Genomic DNA, 16,466 nt, shown 5'->3' with positions numbered 1-16,466 from the left:
AAATCACTTACAGCACCTTTAAGTGTTAGTTTTTGAGTTGTTACCGTCTTTAGTCTTTCATAGGGCAGTGTAGTTCAGCAATACAGCAGGATCAACAGACATAATAGTAAGTAATCTAGGCATCTCCTTTTCTTGTAAAGACTCACATTTGCATTTAGCATTTTCCTGTCAATTCAGAGAGACAGGGAAAGAGACACAAAGAGATGAACTAGTTCTGTGCTGTGTCATATTAATCCATTAGTCAAACTGGTTAAACCAGCACTGTACCTTATACTCATTTGGTTTTCTGCTCAGAAACACACACACACATTCGTGCTGACTGCAGCAGTCGTGTCTTTTACACACCGATGAACGCAAAAACAAACATTGAGATAATTTCTCTGGTAAGGTAAGCAGTCTGCCTCCTCTCTTACTTATTTATTTTGATTATCATAAACTTAAAACTGATTAACATGGTGCCACTAGCTTGCCTCGCAAACCTATTGGTACTGTTTAATCACTGGATCACCTAGTTGTGTTCTGGTGTGACTGACTGAAGTAAACTGATCGTTTTTACTGTATTTTACACTAATGTCTTTAACAGTCATGATCCAAATGAGATCTCTTTAATATCTCATTAGTTCCTTCTAGACAGCAATAAGATTAAATTAAGCACAAATGGAAACTTTTGCTGAAGGCTTCTGCTCCTCAGATGTTTCAGTAATCTTACATGTGTCTTCTCTAGAGTTTTAGAAGAGATCTCAACAATGTCTCAAACCGAGACTCTAATTTAGGCCTACTTAAAAAGAACTGAGACAAACCCATGCTGCATTTTATTGAAAGTCACTTTGTCAAACCCTGTTGATATTGTTCTTGCTTGACGCATAGGATCAGACTACTTGATAGCAATGGACATCTGAATCAAGACAGTGCAGAAAAATCTTGACGGCGCCAGTCCGCTTCTTTACCACCACTGAATGCTCACAAGGACAAAAGGATAAAAAACAAAACAATACAATTCTTGCCGAAGTCAAAGCTAGATGAAAGGCACTTTAATATGAGGTAAGAAGAATCAGAAGGGGTTTGAATGTATAATATTTGCATGACTAAACTTGAGTCCGGATGAGAATCCTGACTGATTAGTCATGTAATGATAGTTATGATATATGTGCTATTTTCAATCTGATGGTAGATTTTGGAACAGGAGACATCTCAAAATGGCCTTATTACTATAAGTTATGCTGAACCACACAGACTAGTGTATTTATAATTTATGGATGTATATGTTATGCATGCACAACCTGTTGTATGCCTGTGGAGATAAGAAATAACAAAATAAAGCACAAAAAAGAAAGAAGAAACTCTCTAAGGTGATTTACTGTATAACTTTTTTCCCAATGTTAATAATAGCTGATGGAGTACTTAAAAAATGTTACCATAAAAGTGAGAAATAAGACCCTTTGATACACCTTTCATTTTTGTAAACGATTCTGAAATCGGAAGGTTTTGGAGGGAAACCCAGGGTTCTACATATACCAACACTAAAGAGCCAAGTTGTACAGTATGTACATGAAAAACCAGGATGAACCAGGAAGATAATATATATCTTTTAGATAACTTATTACTCCTTACATGCCAGATTACATAAAAACACTGCTTTTAAAACCCCTTTCAAACATTTTCTATGGAGAAAATACCATGTTCATTCCATCTGTGGAACAAATTAACATTTTGACAATAAGTCAATATATTTGATTTCCAGAAAACCTGGAATATGTAAGGAAATAATAATTGTCAAAAATAAATAAAAACAAAAAACTGTTCTGGACCTTTCATTCTCTCCTACAGTATAGTTCAAAGGTCTAAAGGAACCAAATTCAATTTCACTGAAGTGACGAAAGGCTCTTCTAAATTCTAAAGAGCAACAATAGATAATGAATAAACAGATTAATAGAGCACAAAAGTCTCTACAGTTTCAGGAAGTAAAAATCCCATTTATTTTCATTTTTCATTCAATTCATTTTTAATGATAACTTAAATACAGACCTGCTGTGAGATCCAAAGTATTTCATTGATCATACATGCATCTGTTGAAGCCATCAGTCCATGTTGTTTCAACTAGAGGTCAACTGATAGCGGCAGTGACGTGCACAGATCTTAGCAGGAACAGGAGCGGAAGAATAAAAAGGGCACAGAATTTTTTTACTTTTTGAGTAAAATAATACTTAAGTTTCTTTGCTTTTTGAGTATTTAACCTTTTTCTTGTATATATACTGTAGATATTTTTTTATTTTTCCTTTATCACAAATAATATCCTATTCTGTTATATTTCTCACAAAAAGCACCATGGTATAACACTTATTTATTTATTTTCAGACATGGTCTGTGATAACCCAAAGTTTATGACACATGTCATATTAAAATCATGGTATTTTTTAAAGTGCCTTGGAGTACCGTGACAGTATCATGAAACATGAACATGATCAATCATTCAGTGCCATGGCATTACCCTGGTAACGTGGTGTACAGTGCAAAGGCGCGATGAGAAAGTGCGAGCGCGAGGCAATGACTGTGTTCCGCGAATGCTACAGGGTCCTTCAATAACTTATAGCATGTGAGTAAGAGCAGCCAGTGGAGTTTCTGGTGCCCCCCTAGGGAGTTGGTGCCCTATGCAGACTACATAATATGCCTATAGGGAGCTGCAGTACTGTGGTAGCCTAATGGTACTTTTCTTAAAGTGATTAATCTAATGGCTTATTAGTTTCAACAAAACCAAACTGGCTTTGGCTGAACCTGACAGCTCCTTCAGTTTATTTCAGTATTCTATAAAAGATGAATTGAATGTCTATCACTGAAAGCGACGTGACCGCTCCCATTATAATTAATAAATCTGTCTACACTGCAGGTGTGCAGTGTCAGAAATGCAGTAGCAATCGAGTATTATTCTTTTGATGAACTTACAACACAATAAATGGAGTGGACTTTTTATCTGACCTGTTTCTTGTCTGAGGTAATGGTACTTTGATTCTCCGGGCGACTTCAAACTGTATTATTTGCTTCCTTGAAGAACACTGCTGCAGGAGGGGACGCCACTCGAAATATCGTTCAAAACGAAAGTGAAAAAAAAAAAAGTATTTTCTCAAAGGGCCCTACCATAAGACTGTTAGCGAAGGGTACATTCATACAGTAATGCCATGTTTCCTTCAGAGTACCCACTTCAAGGGCTCTGCACTTCGGAGTGAGTATAGGGCATAGGGAGGATCACTTGCAATTGGAATCTGCCCCTGATCTGCTGTAGTGCGCGCTCTTAAAGGCACCTCTACTTAATTTTCTTTAGTATGCCTGCGATTTACAAAGAAATATCAATATACACATTATTACTGTTATTGTGAGATTATTACGAGATTTTGATGGTTTTTTTTTTTATTATTAAAATGTCTCCCCTTTTTCTGGACGACAAGAAGGGGACCTTTAGATATGTGAATGAAAGGGGCAGGGGCTTGCACCCTTGCTGCCCCCATTCTATGCACATCAGTGGATAGCGGGTTAATTATAATTAATTATAATTGTATTTATTTATCACACATTATACATTTGCACATATACAGTGAAAGTCTTTTTTCACATATCCCAGCTAAGCTGGGGTCAGAGTGCAGGGTCAGCCATGATACGGTGCCCCTGGAGCAGATAGGGTCAAGGGCCTTGCTCAAGGGCCCAACAGTGGCATCTTGGCAGTGCTGGGGCTTGAACCCCCAACAGAGATTTAACCGCTAAGCCACACTGCCCCTACCACTACCAGGGTTTTGCCGATACCGATAACTAAGGCAGGAAAACAATTTATAATATGAATGAAAACTTTCCACTCGATGTAAAATAATGCTGAACTTAAGTAAGGATCACTTTCAATGACAATATTTAAACATTTCTCCCACATTGGTACCTTCTTCAAGCTTTTGCCATCTGAAATGAATGAAAATATTAATTAAAATATTACAGGTCAAATGTGTATGTTGTTCAGCAGTAACATAAAACACTGCCTTACAAAGCCAAATAGTGACTGTATGCTTCATCACTACTGACAATATTTATTACTTTATTTTATAGTTATATTAAATATATGAATGATGTGCAAGAACGGGAGAGAGAAAAAGGGATAGAATTAAAATATTGTGTTTTCTCTTTTTAAAGGTAATTTTAGGTAATTTGGCATTGTTTTTATTATATAGCCATGTGCCCTCACACATTGTATTATATAACAATGTGCCCTCTCATTAATATATAATTTATATTTCAGACATATATATTTTACCATGCTCTTATGTTTTTTTTTTTTTGTTTTTTTTTTTTTGGGTACATAACTATGTCATCAGATTAGGAAGCTTGGACAGAAGTTCATTTTGTCACAACGGAGAAAAGTTTGGGAAACTTTATTTTCAAAAACTATTAAATGTAAATCTATAGGCCCCTTTAACAGAATGTGATGATGCGTTTCCACCTTATTTAGCAGCAGAAATCTAGCAAACGTTGTGTTTTCAATTTTACAATTATTTAGTGTAAATTTATAACATTATAATTTGTAGTATATTAACCTGGAATTGGTTTTAAAAGACGAGTTACCACAGCTGCGATGAGATTACTAATACAGTTGCTGAGGGAGTGACAGAATATCCTGTGCTCTCTGTTTTTTACTTATTTGGGAAAGCTATGAAAGTATAATAGTGGATTTTTTATTTATCTTCTGGAGCAAATGGGTAAACAAAAATGATATTTTCTGTGGTCTTCCATTCACCGCTATATAAGTTTACCCTGCTATAGTTTACATTCCAAACCCGGATATTTGAAAAGGGTCTATCGCAGCGAACAAATTGCGTCAAAAGAGCTCTGCAGCGACCGCCCACTCCCATGATGCACTTTGAATGACGCAATCAAGTCGATCTCTCTACACTCTCAAACTACTTATATATATATATATATATACTCTATCTGAATATTTTGCAATATACAGCCACTGAGCACATTTAGGTACACCTGTACACCTACTTATGTGATTTTTCTAATCAGCCAACCGTGTGGCAGCAGTGCAATGCATAAAATCATGCAGATATGGGTCAGAAGCGTCAGTTAATGTTCACATCAATCATCAGAATGGGGAAAAATGTGATCTCATTGATTTGGACCGTGGCATGATTGATGGTGCCAGATGGGCTGGTTTGAATATTTCTGTAACTGCTGATCTCCTGGGATTTTCACTCACAACAGTCTCTAGAGCAGGGCTACTCAACTTTGGAAAGGTCAGGGGCCACAAAGCTGGATCCCTGTACCCTCGAGGGCCACACTCTTAATTTGTATGATTATATACTGTGTATATATATAGTTATAAGTTAACATTTTTATAGTAAGAATGTTGGAATGTTAGTTAACAGGATAGTTCACCTAAAAATGAAAATTCTCTCATCATTTTCTCTCCTTCATGCCATCCCAGATGTGTATGACTTTCTTCCGCTGAACACAAATGAAGATTATTTAGAAAAAATATCTCAGTTCTGTAGATGAGAGACAGATCAATATTTAAGTCATTGACTTTTTTTTTACTATAAATCTCCACTTTCACTTTCAGATGTGAAAGTGTAACTAAACAGACACCACATGTGTCTTACAGATGTGAAAGTGAAAGTGGATATTTATAGTAAAAAAGTACTTACATATTGATCTGTTTCTCACCAGCACCATCATATCTCTTCTGAAGACATAGATTTAATCACTGGAGTCATAAGGATTACTTTTTTGCTGCCTTTATGTGCTTTCTGGGCACCATTCACTTGCATTGTATGGACCTACAGAGCTAAGATATTCTTACAGTTTTTATTTGTGTTCTGCAGAAGAAAGAAAGTCATAGACATCTGGGATGTCATGAGGTTGATTAAATAATGAGAGTATTTTTATTTTTGGGTCAACTATCCCTTTTAGTAATTATTTTAAATTTAAGGGTTGTAACAGTTAAATTTTCTGATAAAGATCAGTTCTGTTGTCACTGGGATTGTCAACTAACAAACACCATGAGTGTTCAACATCACATACACCAGAGATGGGTTCAGAAACAAGAGTGATATATCCAAAATTAGCACCAAAACTCCTTCAGTGATAAATCATAAAGATTTGTTCACCCCTCTTAGCGTTAGATCACTAAAAAGCATTTGTGTGAAGGCATCTAAACGCCGTCACTGCAGGAAAAACTGTAATGTTTTCCTGTAAATACTGTTGTCATGACAAGTACATATATCTGATAAGCTGTTCAAGAGTTTGGACAGATTCGCGCTGTGTTGAGTGAGATTGCGAGCGCACGTTTAATTTACAGACTGCGCGTGAGTGCACATACTGTGTATGAATGTGCACGCAGACCGACTGCCGCTCTCATAACATCAGCCATGCTCAGATGTTATTTGTTGTTTTTATTTATTTATTTGTAACATCCTCTTGCAGTTGAATTCCCTCTCTAATGTGATTCAGTGATGTAGAAAACTAGCGTAAATCCTCATGAAATTGGACACCTCACAGTTCATACAGATTTGATAGGCTGCTGATAAATATATTTCTGATGATTATATCATAACACAGGCCGCAAAAGATTGCTCGAGGGACGCATGCGGCCCGTGACCATGTGCTGAGTAGCACTGCTCTAGAGTTTACTCAGATTGTTGCCAAAAACAAAAAGCATCCAGTGAGCGGCAGTTCTGCAGAAGGAAACACCTTGTTGATGAGAGAGGTCAACAGAGAATGGACAGACTGGTTCGAGCAGACAGAAAGTTTATGGTAACTCAGATAACCACTCTGTACAATTGTAGTGAGTAGAATAGCATCTTAGAATGCACAACATGTCAAACCTTTAGGCAAATGGGCTACAACAGCAGAAGACCATGTAAGGCACTTTATTAGGACCACAGTGTTCATAATAAAGTGCTCAGTGAGTGTACTTTAAATATATTAATTCTATTCTTATAATCAACAACTTCAAAATCCATAGGTTAATAAAGCTTGATTGAGAAAATTTGATTGTAGTTCATTCCCTTATTAAAGATGATAAGTACACAGTCTTGTATCTTTGTCTTTTTGTCTAATTTTCAAGTACTTTTCTGCTTCAAATACAATTTTGTAATGTTGTGATTCACCTCGGAGCTGGATGGTTTGGTTGATGGCTTACAACTCTTTTATGAAGGATTTTATGAAATCCCTATGGGAAAAAATGAATGGGGAAATACTTCTGGAACCAAAACAGCTGAAAAAGGAGGTGGACACAGTTGCACTCTGTAGACATATTGTATGCATAACCAGTCTGTTTGTTTGAATGTATCCACTGTGGTTTTCTCGACAGAATAAGGGGATGCTCTAAATCACAGATCCTTCAGACATTTCAGGCGCACTGTCAGTCTCTAGCAGCCAATGACAACGCAGGATACCGACAGGAATTTGAGGTATGAAATTAAAACTTAAACAATTTAAGATGTAAGACATAACAACATCTATTAAAGGCAGTAAATGTAAATGTTTCCGGGGTCAGTACAAGTTAACCTGTTCCCACTGCCCCCATTTTCTGAGCTCAGGCCTGAACTGGATATACTCAATATTAATGGCTGTAGTTCATCAACTCTTTATATTAGTCATAACTGTGATCTGTTTTGACAGAAGACACTTATAAGTTTGTTGCCCAGACGTCAGAATTTAATAAAGTCATAAAAAAAATAGTTATATAAGCTCACATTTATAGGACTTGATCTGAAAATTATTTTCATAATATATTTTTATGAAATTATAAATTACACTGGCCTTAAAAGGAACTAGAGACACTGGAGCTCAAGCCACAAGTCTGATAATGTTATATTCCAAATCTGAGGATGGTATCTTTAAAACTGAAAAGTTTTATGAAACATTATTTAAGACCATGCCATATGTTGTTTTTTTATTTACAAAAGGAAGTTTACAAAAGGAATGAAATCTACTCTAAATCAAATACACAAAAAATTAAGTCCATACACCCTGTATTTTTATATGCTGCTTCATTCATGAGTTTGTCTGCAGTCTGTAAGCCATTCACACCTGAGACACATTGATGTCTCTAATTATTATTCTTTTGTCTATATTCTGTCTGTTGCCAAATCCTATTATACAGTATGTCTGCCATAGTAACACCTATATTGACACCCAACACTCAACTTTGTTGCATCAAATATCTTTTTGTTGTTGTTGATCTTACATGGATTTCAAACTGAACAGAAGTGTCATGAATTGGTGTAAGCCAAACGGTGTAGATAATGCTGTTTTCTGACGGGACGTTGGCGTTAAGGGGATCTGCCAGTATCTCTTTGTCAAATCCAGTGTCGAATAAAAATGAGCCGCACCCAACTGATTGAGCAGTTCATCAATCCGAGGCATCGGGTACGCATCAAATTTAGACACCGCATTGACTTTTCTATAATCTACACAGAACCGGACTGAGCCGTCACTCTTCAGAACCAACACCATTGGGCTGACCCAGTCACTGTAGAATTCTTCTATTACCCCCATATTCAGCATGGCCTTTAATTCTTCCCGAACCACTTTTTTTTTGTGTTCAGGTAATCGGTAGGGATGACTGTGTACCACTACCCCTGGGGTCGTTTCGACCTGGCAACCTCCATGACTTATGACGGTAAGAAGTGGACTCCGCAAGTGGACTCGATCGGTAGCTGATAAGTTCACCTCCGGTCATTTAACCTCATAATCGATCCACTGTGTGACCTCAAAGGGCCCTTGCCACTTGGCGAGTAGTTTAGAGCTCGATGTGGGTAGTAATAAAAGAACTTTATCTCCCGGTAAAAATCCCCGGTGGGAGCATTGGGGATCCGAACCAATGCTTGCACTTCCATCACTAGGCACCGGTCCTGGAAATGCCCTGGCTCTCCACAGCTCCAACAGACCGGCCCAGACCTTACGTCCACACCCGCAGATTCACCCACCTGGGAGGGAGAGTGGGGAGGGGTAGGGGAAACCGGCGGGTAATAATAATAATAATAAACTTTTATTTATATAGCACCTATCATACAAAAAAATGCAGCTCAAAGTACTTTACAATAAAAAATACATTAAAAACACAGAGTGCTTCACATAAAAACAAATAAAATGCCATAATTAATGTAAAATAAGATTGAAAATGAGACCCACTTTATAATAATACAAGATAAAATAAAAATACATAGAATGCATAAAAAAAATTATAATAATATGTGATGTAAAATACAAAAAGAATTTCAGAAAAGTCATTGCTAATTAAAGGCTAAAGTAAAAAGATACGTTTTTAACTTTCTTTTAAAAATATTTAGTGAGCTGGCTTCTCTTATATCTATAGGTAATGTGTTCCATAGCTTTGGGGCATAATTGACAAATGCTGATTCCTGATTTTATTTTGACTGTTGCTGGGAATCTCCAATAAACCAGCAGCAGATGATCTCAGTGTTCTTGAAGGCACATAGTTAACAAGGGAATTGGCAATGTAGCTTGGTCCTTGCCCATTGACGATCGAGTTGAACAATCCCCGAGACCGGGGAGCAGGTTTAGGAGAGGGAACTCCCCGTTTCCGGAAGGATGGGAAGGAGGGGAGAAAGGAGAGAGAGAGAGAGAGAGAGAGAGAGAGAGAGAGACGATGCCAAAGGCTCACCGGCCCCCGGATAAGCTGCCATATGATCTTCTGCCAGATGAACCGCGTCATCCAGCAACGCCGGGCGATGGCACTGGACCCATTCTGCAGTTCCCCTTGGCAGTCGAGTGATGAATTGCTCCAGCACCATCAGGTTGATCACATCCTTGGCGTCGCAATCCCCCCCGGCTAGAATCCACCTCTGGCAGGTGTCACGGAGCAGCTGGGCATAGACAAACAGGCGGCTGACCTCACCAAGCGTGAGGGATTGGAATTGCTGGCGGTGTTGTTCTGAGGTGCGGCCGACCCGTTGCAAGACAGCCCTCTTTAGGTCCTTGTACTCCAGAAGGTTGTCTCCAGGGAGTTGCTGTGCTGCGAGCTGGGCTCCTGGGGCCCCATTTTGGCCAGCTAGAGTTGGGGTTGCGGCAAAGGACCTTTCCTGGGCTACCAGGCTCCGCAAGACTTGCCTCTCCTTGGCTTGGGCCTGATGGAGCTCCTTAAAGCGCTGCTCCTGTGCCAGGAGTGCCTGATGATGGGTCTCTTGAATGTTGGAGAGTGCGTGGATGATTTCATCCAGAGGTGAGGATTCCATGGCGGCATGTCTTCCTCCAACTCTCAGGTTTTGGCACCAGTGTGAGAACTTTCTAGTTCGTGCATAAGGAGGAAGCGGGAGACGGTGAATCGGGAAACACAGGTAAAGTTTTATTAAGTCAAACAAAAAACAAGCACACGCTTTCCAGTGTCTTTTCAGCGAATCCCATGTCCGTGAGCGTGTATAGCTCTCTCTCCCGTCTCGCCCTCTGGGATGCTCTTAAAACCCCTCTCGAGCTCTCACTGAAATGAGAAACAGGTGTTAAAAGTAATCACGGCCAGGTGATGATCCTTACCGCATCCCTCTCCTGACCCAACTCTCCGCCGAACATCACTCGACCACACCCCCGCCTCCACAAATGGGTTTTATTAAATTCATGCACTGATGGCTTGATGTTTGGTTTTCAGGAGCTGGAAGATGTTGGCAGAGAGTACACCTGCAGAGCTGGACAACTGGATGCCAACAAGAAAAAAAACAGATACCCCCTCATCTTACCCTGTATGTCAATATGTATTATTATTATTCATATAAAAAATAGGTTTAATTTTTCAAATGAGCATAACATAGGTCTTTATGTCTGTTCTAATGAGTTGTGATTGGTTGATCAGATGACCACACCCGTGTTCAGCTCTCTCTGCTGGACTCCAAACTGCACTATGACTACATCAATGCCAACTATGTGCCTGTGAGTATACCAGCCAATCAATTATCAAACAGCCAGAAAACAACACGATCAATACATTAGTCAATCACTTAAGTCCTACCACATTGAAAAGCTGTTTTTCTTTTCTTCATTTAAACCTGGAAAAGCCCAGAATTCTTTGAATTTTAAAAGATTACAAAATTTAAAAACATTTTTAAATGCAAAATGAAGAAATTTTAAAGATTCTCCGTGTCTAGGAAAATATGTGACATTGACCATGTTTAAAGCATAATTCACCCTTTTAACATTTTCATAAGTGATCTCAGACCGTTGGACTCCACTGTCTATTACTGAAGTCGATAAATGAATGTGTGTGCAGGGTGGGACATCCGAGCATGATTTTATCTGCACTCAAGCACCTCTGCAGTGCACCATGGTGGATTTCTGGCGGATGATTTGGGAGAAAAATGTGCCGCTTATTGTTATGGTGACCGCGCTAAGAGAGGGCAGCAAGGTTTGCTGCAGCTTTCTACGTACACAAATATCGAAACACGCGCAACACTTATTATACTCAGGGCCATGTTGTTGTTTGTACAGGTGATGTGTGATCAGTACTGGCCACCCGAGCAAGGAACAGGATGTTATGGAACGGTGCAGGTGACCACAGTTTCACACCAGCGCCATCCGGAATATTGCATCACCACAATCCGCTTAAAGCAGGTAAATCAAGAACAGGGAGTGGTCCAGGTTGTGTGTCGCTGCATTTAAAGTCAACATGAAATTAAAGTTGACCCTATTTTCTTTCTTAAAACATGTCCCTGCTTTTATTATACACATTATTCCAAAGCAAAAAATGTTAGTTGTAATATTTTTGTTAAAATGTAATAACTTGCTCCACCTCCAGATGTCACCAAGTTCTCTTATACTTCAACCCGTCTCCTCCAATCATTTTTCACACAGAGACCACTTTTATCCATTCAATCAGTTTCCAATGGATAAAATCAAGTCCCACCCTACATTTTTTTTTTTCTCATTGAATACCCTGTTTCACTTGGAAAACGTCAAATTACATAAGTAAAGAAGTTGTGAACACCGTTTCACTTTGACTTTAAAATAGCATGTTTTTTAACCTCTTAACTGGCACCATCTTTTATCTCAAGAGTTCATAACAACACATCCATCAAGATTTTTTGTCCAAAAGTGTTAAGGATATTATAGACATTTCATCAGATTATCCATGTTTATTGTATCATATCTGCAATGAGAATTATGATGCAAGTGCAAATGTTCCTTCCTTACTGTGTTTTCATTGTTATGCAACCTAGCGCCTTGTTTGTAGTCTTTTGAACATGTGTAGTCTTCTAAACAGAAAAAACCCACCCAAAACTTTTTGTCCAATGATTGTAAGTGCATCATTCAAAATAGCCAAACAACAGCCGGAGCTTTTTTTTTGTTTTGTTTTTTTGAGTGCCAATTTGAATGTAAACCAAGTGCAGGTTTAATCATGATTACTACGTGTTTAAAAAAAATCTAAAGTTTAAGATTTTTAAATTTTTTATGAAATTATAATTTGTAAATCTTAAAATAATGTTTTTTATTTAGTAATATCCTATATTTAATATCCTAAAAATAGGTGGTTTGGCTTGAAATTTAATCTAAGCACAAACGTAACATGTCAAGCAGAATTATCTGTTATTTTAGTGTCTTAAAGGAGCTTCAGGTGTTCGTGCTTGTCATCTGTGTTAATATCAGGCACACTAAAGAAGATCCCTGAAGCTCTCATGATCATGTATGTATCCACTTTTAAAAATTTTACGATCGGACGGTTATTTAGTTTTAAAGCCGCTCGTAACCAGAAAAGTTTAAACTCTTGTTTTAGCTCAGCGGTTTGATTGACAGGTGATAGTGGAGTTTCACTGCTGCCGAGATGCATACAGGACGGATTAGCGTTTACACCTCAAATTTTACATTTACATTTATGCATTTAGCAGACGCTTTTATCCAAAGCGACTTACAGTGCAACCTGGTGTTAAGTGCCTTGCTCAAGGACACAATGGTGGTGGCTGGTTACTGATTACTGATTACTAGTTATGTGCTTTAGCCCACTACGCCACTACCACACTCCTAATGCGATGCGGTCACATGCATTTTTTACCACATTAGTTTGTGGTTTTTGTGATCCAATCACAAAACGTTTTAGACCCCGTTTAGACCTGTATTTAGCACCTGTGATGCATCTTAATACCAGGTGGAAACGGTGTCACTGTTTAATAATAAAGTCTAAGTCTTTTGCATTAAATTAATAAATGTGCATGTGTTTGTGTATTTAGCAGGGTTTCCAGGCTGTGCGTCATGTGACTCACTATCATTACCCCCTCTGGCCTGATAAGGGGGTCCCGCAGGACACATCATCTCTTTGCACTTTCACTGAGCATGTGCGCCAACACCTCAACAATATCAGCAGCCACGGACCAACAGTAGTTCACTGCAGGTCTGAATACACACACTAGCTCTGTTGCAACATAGTGAGCTGCCAGGCAGATCTTTTCTAAAGCATCATCCAAATTGAAACGGAGCCTTGTGATTGTCTGATTTGGTACATAAGAGGGAAACAGCGGTCGTCACTTACAACGCACGAGAGACTCAACACACAGTTGATTTCAATAGAGTGCAACAGTCTGGTTCCGGAAGTAAAAATCCCGTAAATTTTTTCCATAGGTGAAATTATTAACGATAACTTTTAAAGAAAGACTGACCGTGAGCTCTGAGGTTGGTAATCGATGGTATATGCTTCTGCTGAAGCCATCAGTCCACATTACTTCAACTAAATTATTTAGAAATCGTGTTTAGTAGTGAAATTCCTGGTGAACAACTACACTACCCATGGTCCTGAGGGAAAATCCACCAATCAGAGACTGACTTCAAAAGAGATTTGCAACTCTGCCCACTCCCATGATGCACTATGAATGACGCAATTGCGCTCTATAGTTTGTAGTTAGCATGTTGATAAGCTAACATCCCAATACTTTAATAAGCATTTATATGCATAACACACACAAGTACTGTGTAAAATCAATTTTCAATTAGATACAATAATTCTATGAACTAACTAACAGTTCTTTGTTATTAAATTAATTATAAGTTTTATAATAATAAGCTATATGAAGGAAGCACGCCCTATGATGCCTTAAAATGCTGTCTAGGTAGTTAGCTGACTAGGTTTTGGAACAGAAATATAGTGTTCTTATAAATGGAACTCATTTTGCTGCTCATTTCAGTATATGTACAGTATTGTGCAAAATTCGTAGGGACAATAGATATTTCACAAAAACATTTGTCTTAAGATGGTTATTGTATGTCTTCTGCTTTAGGTCTGCCAATAGGGTATATCTATTTTAGATTTCCAAACATTCCTTTTGCAAATAGAATAGAAGTTGAAAGAGTCCTGCAACAGATGGTGTGGATCTCAACATCAGTGAGTCAGTCTGGGATTACATGAAGAGACAAAAGCCTAAATGCACTGAAATGTGGCAAGTTCACCACGATGCTAGTTTTTATGTTTACTGCACTTTGATAAATGAAAACTATTCTTGGCATTACTTTTGAAACATCCTCAGCATACAACATTCTTCACAACTGCCTAAGATTTTTTGCACAGTACTGTATGTATATTTACAAAATGGATGATACCTTTCTTTTCTTTGATATTCTGTGTATGTGTGTGTGTAGTGCAGGAGTGGGTCGTTCTGGCACATTTGTGGCGTTGCTATGGTTACTTCAGCTGTGTGCAAGAGAAATTCCTCCTAACGTCCGTTTGGCTGTGCAAGATCTACGTAAATGCAGAGTCATGATGGTACAAAACATTGTAAGGGAACAACCACTCCACTGCACTATTGAAGGAATGTTCCGGGTTCAAAAAAACTTAAAGCTGAAGTATGTAATCTCTGCGGCACTAGAGCCACCAAATGAATTGCAAAAATAAAAGTTGTTTCTACAGCCTACAACCTATGAATGATTTACCTATAATTGTTTTTGCATATTATGCTAGGATAGAAAGTATTTGAACATCAAAATAATTACACACTTCAACTTTAAGCTCTATAAACTAGTACAGTAATGCACAGTAAGCAGGCCAGTGTTCCAAACGTTTAAAGGCAAAAATGTGAAACATGTAAACTGATCAGCCATAACATTAAAACCACCTGCCTAATATTGTGTAGGTCCCCCTAGTACTGGCAAAACAGTGCCAACCTGCATCTCAGAATAGCATTCTGAGATGCTATTCTTCTCACCACAATTGTACAGAGTGGTTATCTGAGTTACCGTAGACTTTGTCAGTTCGAACCAGTCTGACCATTCTCTGTTGACCTCTCTCATCAACAAGGTGTTTCTGTCCACAGAACTGCCACTCATTGGATGTTTTTTGTTTTTGGCACCATTTTGAGTAAATTCTAGAGACTGTTGTGCATGAAAATCCCAAGAGATCAGCAGTTACAGAAATCCTCAAACCAGCCCATCTGGCACCAACAATCATGCCATAGTCCAAATCACTGAGATCACAGTTTTTCCCCATTCTGATGGTTGATATGAACATTAACTGAAGCTCCTGACCCATATCTGCATGATTTTATGCACTGCACTGGTGCCACATGATTGGCTGATTAGATAATCGCATGGATGATTGTTGGTGCCAGATGGGTTGGTTTGAGTATTTCTGTAACTGCTGATCTCTTGGGATTTTCATGCACAACAGTCTCTAGAATTTACTCAGAATGGTGCCAAAAACAAAAAACATCCAATGAGTGGCAGTTCTGCAGATGGAAACACCTTGTTGATGAGAGAGGTCAACAGAGAATGGCCAGACTGGTTCGAACTGACAAAGTCTACGGTAACTCAGATAACCGCTCTGTACAATTGTAGTGAGAAGAATAGCATCTCAAAATGCTATTCTGAGATGCAGGTTGGCACTGTTTTGGCAGCATGAGGGGGACCTACACAATATTAGGCAGGTGGTTTTAATGTTGTGGCTGATCGGTGTATATTTGTTAAAGAATCTATGTGAATTATTCAGTAAAAAACCTGTTGATTATTTAAAATCATGCACTTTATTTGTATCAATGGAAAGTTACTGGGTTTACTTGGGTTTCGCAGTTAGGACATTGGACATTGTTCTATCAACAGAACTTAACTTGTATTAAATCCTGAATATTCCTTCAACATTGAAACAACAATGTTGAAGGAAATACATTAACAGTCAATGTTTATAATAACTTCAATAATAATAACTGTTTGTATGTGTTTTAGGAGCAGTACATGTTGGTGCATCAGTGTCTTCTGCACTATCTGGGTGGAGAAACATCCAAACCACGGTAAGATCTCCACTAATAGACTTACAATGGACACAAAGACAGCTCATTAGTTCTTAAACTAGAACCCACAGGTTCTCTCGCACTGTACTACAAACTACTGTACATTAATTCGTAACTTGGATGGAAATTCTACGACTATATTGCATACATGTCGTAATCTAAATAACTAATAAATGCTGCCACATGCTGTGACTTACTTTATACCCTGTTATTTTT

General features: G+C 38.3%; 1 protein-coding gene across 4 annotated transcripts in view; it reads left to right on the top strand.

The window, feature by feature from the left end:
• The first annotated feature begins 249 nt into the window (after positions 1–249).
• LOC127415287 (receptor-type tyrosine-protein phosphatase beta-like) overlaps positions 250–16,466 on the top strand; it is a 28,126-nt gene continuing 11,909 nt past the window's right edge. For 2 of the 4 annotated variants that reach the window (XM_051653981.1, XM_051653983.1), the window contains exons 1-10: positions 256–388; positions 868–1,041; positions 7,349–7,448; positions 10,646–10,736; positions 10,847–10,923; positions 11,261–11,395; positions 11,479–11,601; positions 13,212–13,372; positions 14,611–14,746; positions 16,186–16,250. In XM_051653981.1, coding sequence (XP_051509941.1) covers positions 1,037–1,041; positions 7,349–7,448; positions 10,646–10,736; positions 10,847–10,923; positions 11,261–11,395; positions 11,479–11,601; positions 13,212–13,372; positions 14,611–14,746; positions 16,186–16,250 — 893 coding nt within the window. In that variant the 5' untranslated portion in view covers positions 256–388; positions 868–1,036. Of the gene's footprint in view, positions 389–867; positions 1,042–7,348; positions 7,449–10,645; positions 10,737–10,846; positions 10,924–11,260; positions 11,396–11,478; positions 11,602–13,211; positions 13,373–14,610; positions 14,747–16,185; positions 16,251–16,466 lie in introns of all 4 variants that reach the window. The other 2 variants (XM_051653982.1, XM_051653984.1) reach the window with 2 other exon arrangements.

The sequence above is a fragment of the Myxocyprinus asiaticus genome, chromosome 24, assembly GCF_019703515.2.
Source record: "Myxocyprinus asiaticus isolate MX2 ecotype Aquarium Trade chromosome 24, UBuf_Myxa_2, whole genome shotgun sequence".
NCBI lineage: Eukaryota > Metazoa > Chordata > Actinopteri > Cypriniformes > Catostomidae > Myxocyprinus > Myxocyprinus asiaticus.
Note: the sequence above shows the minus strand (reverse complement) of the source record. Positions and strands in the feature narration are given on the sequence as shown.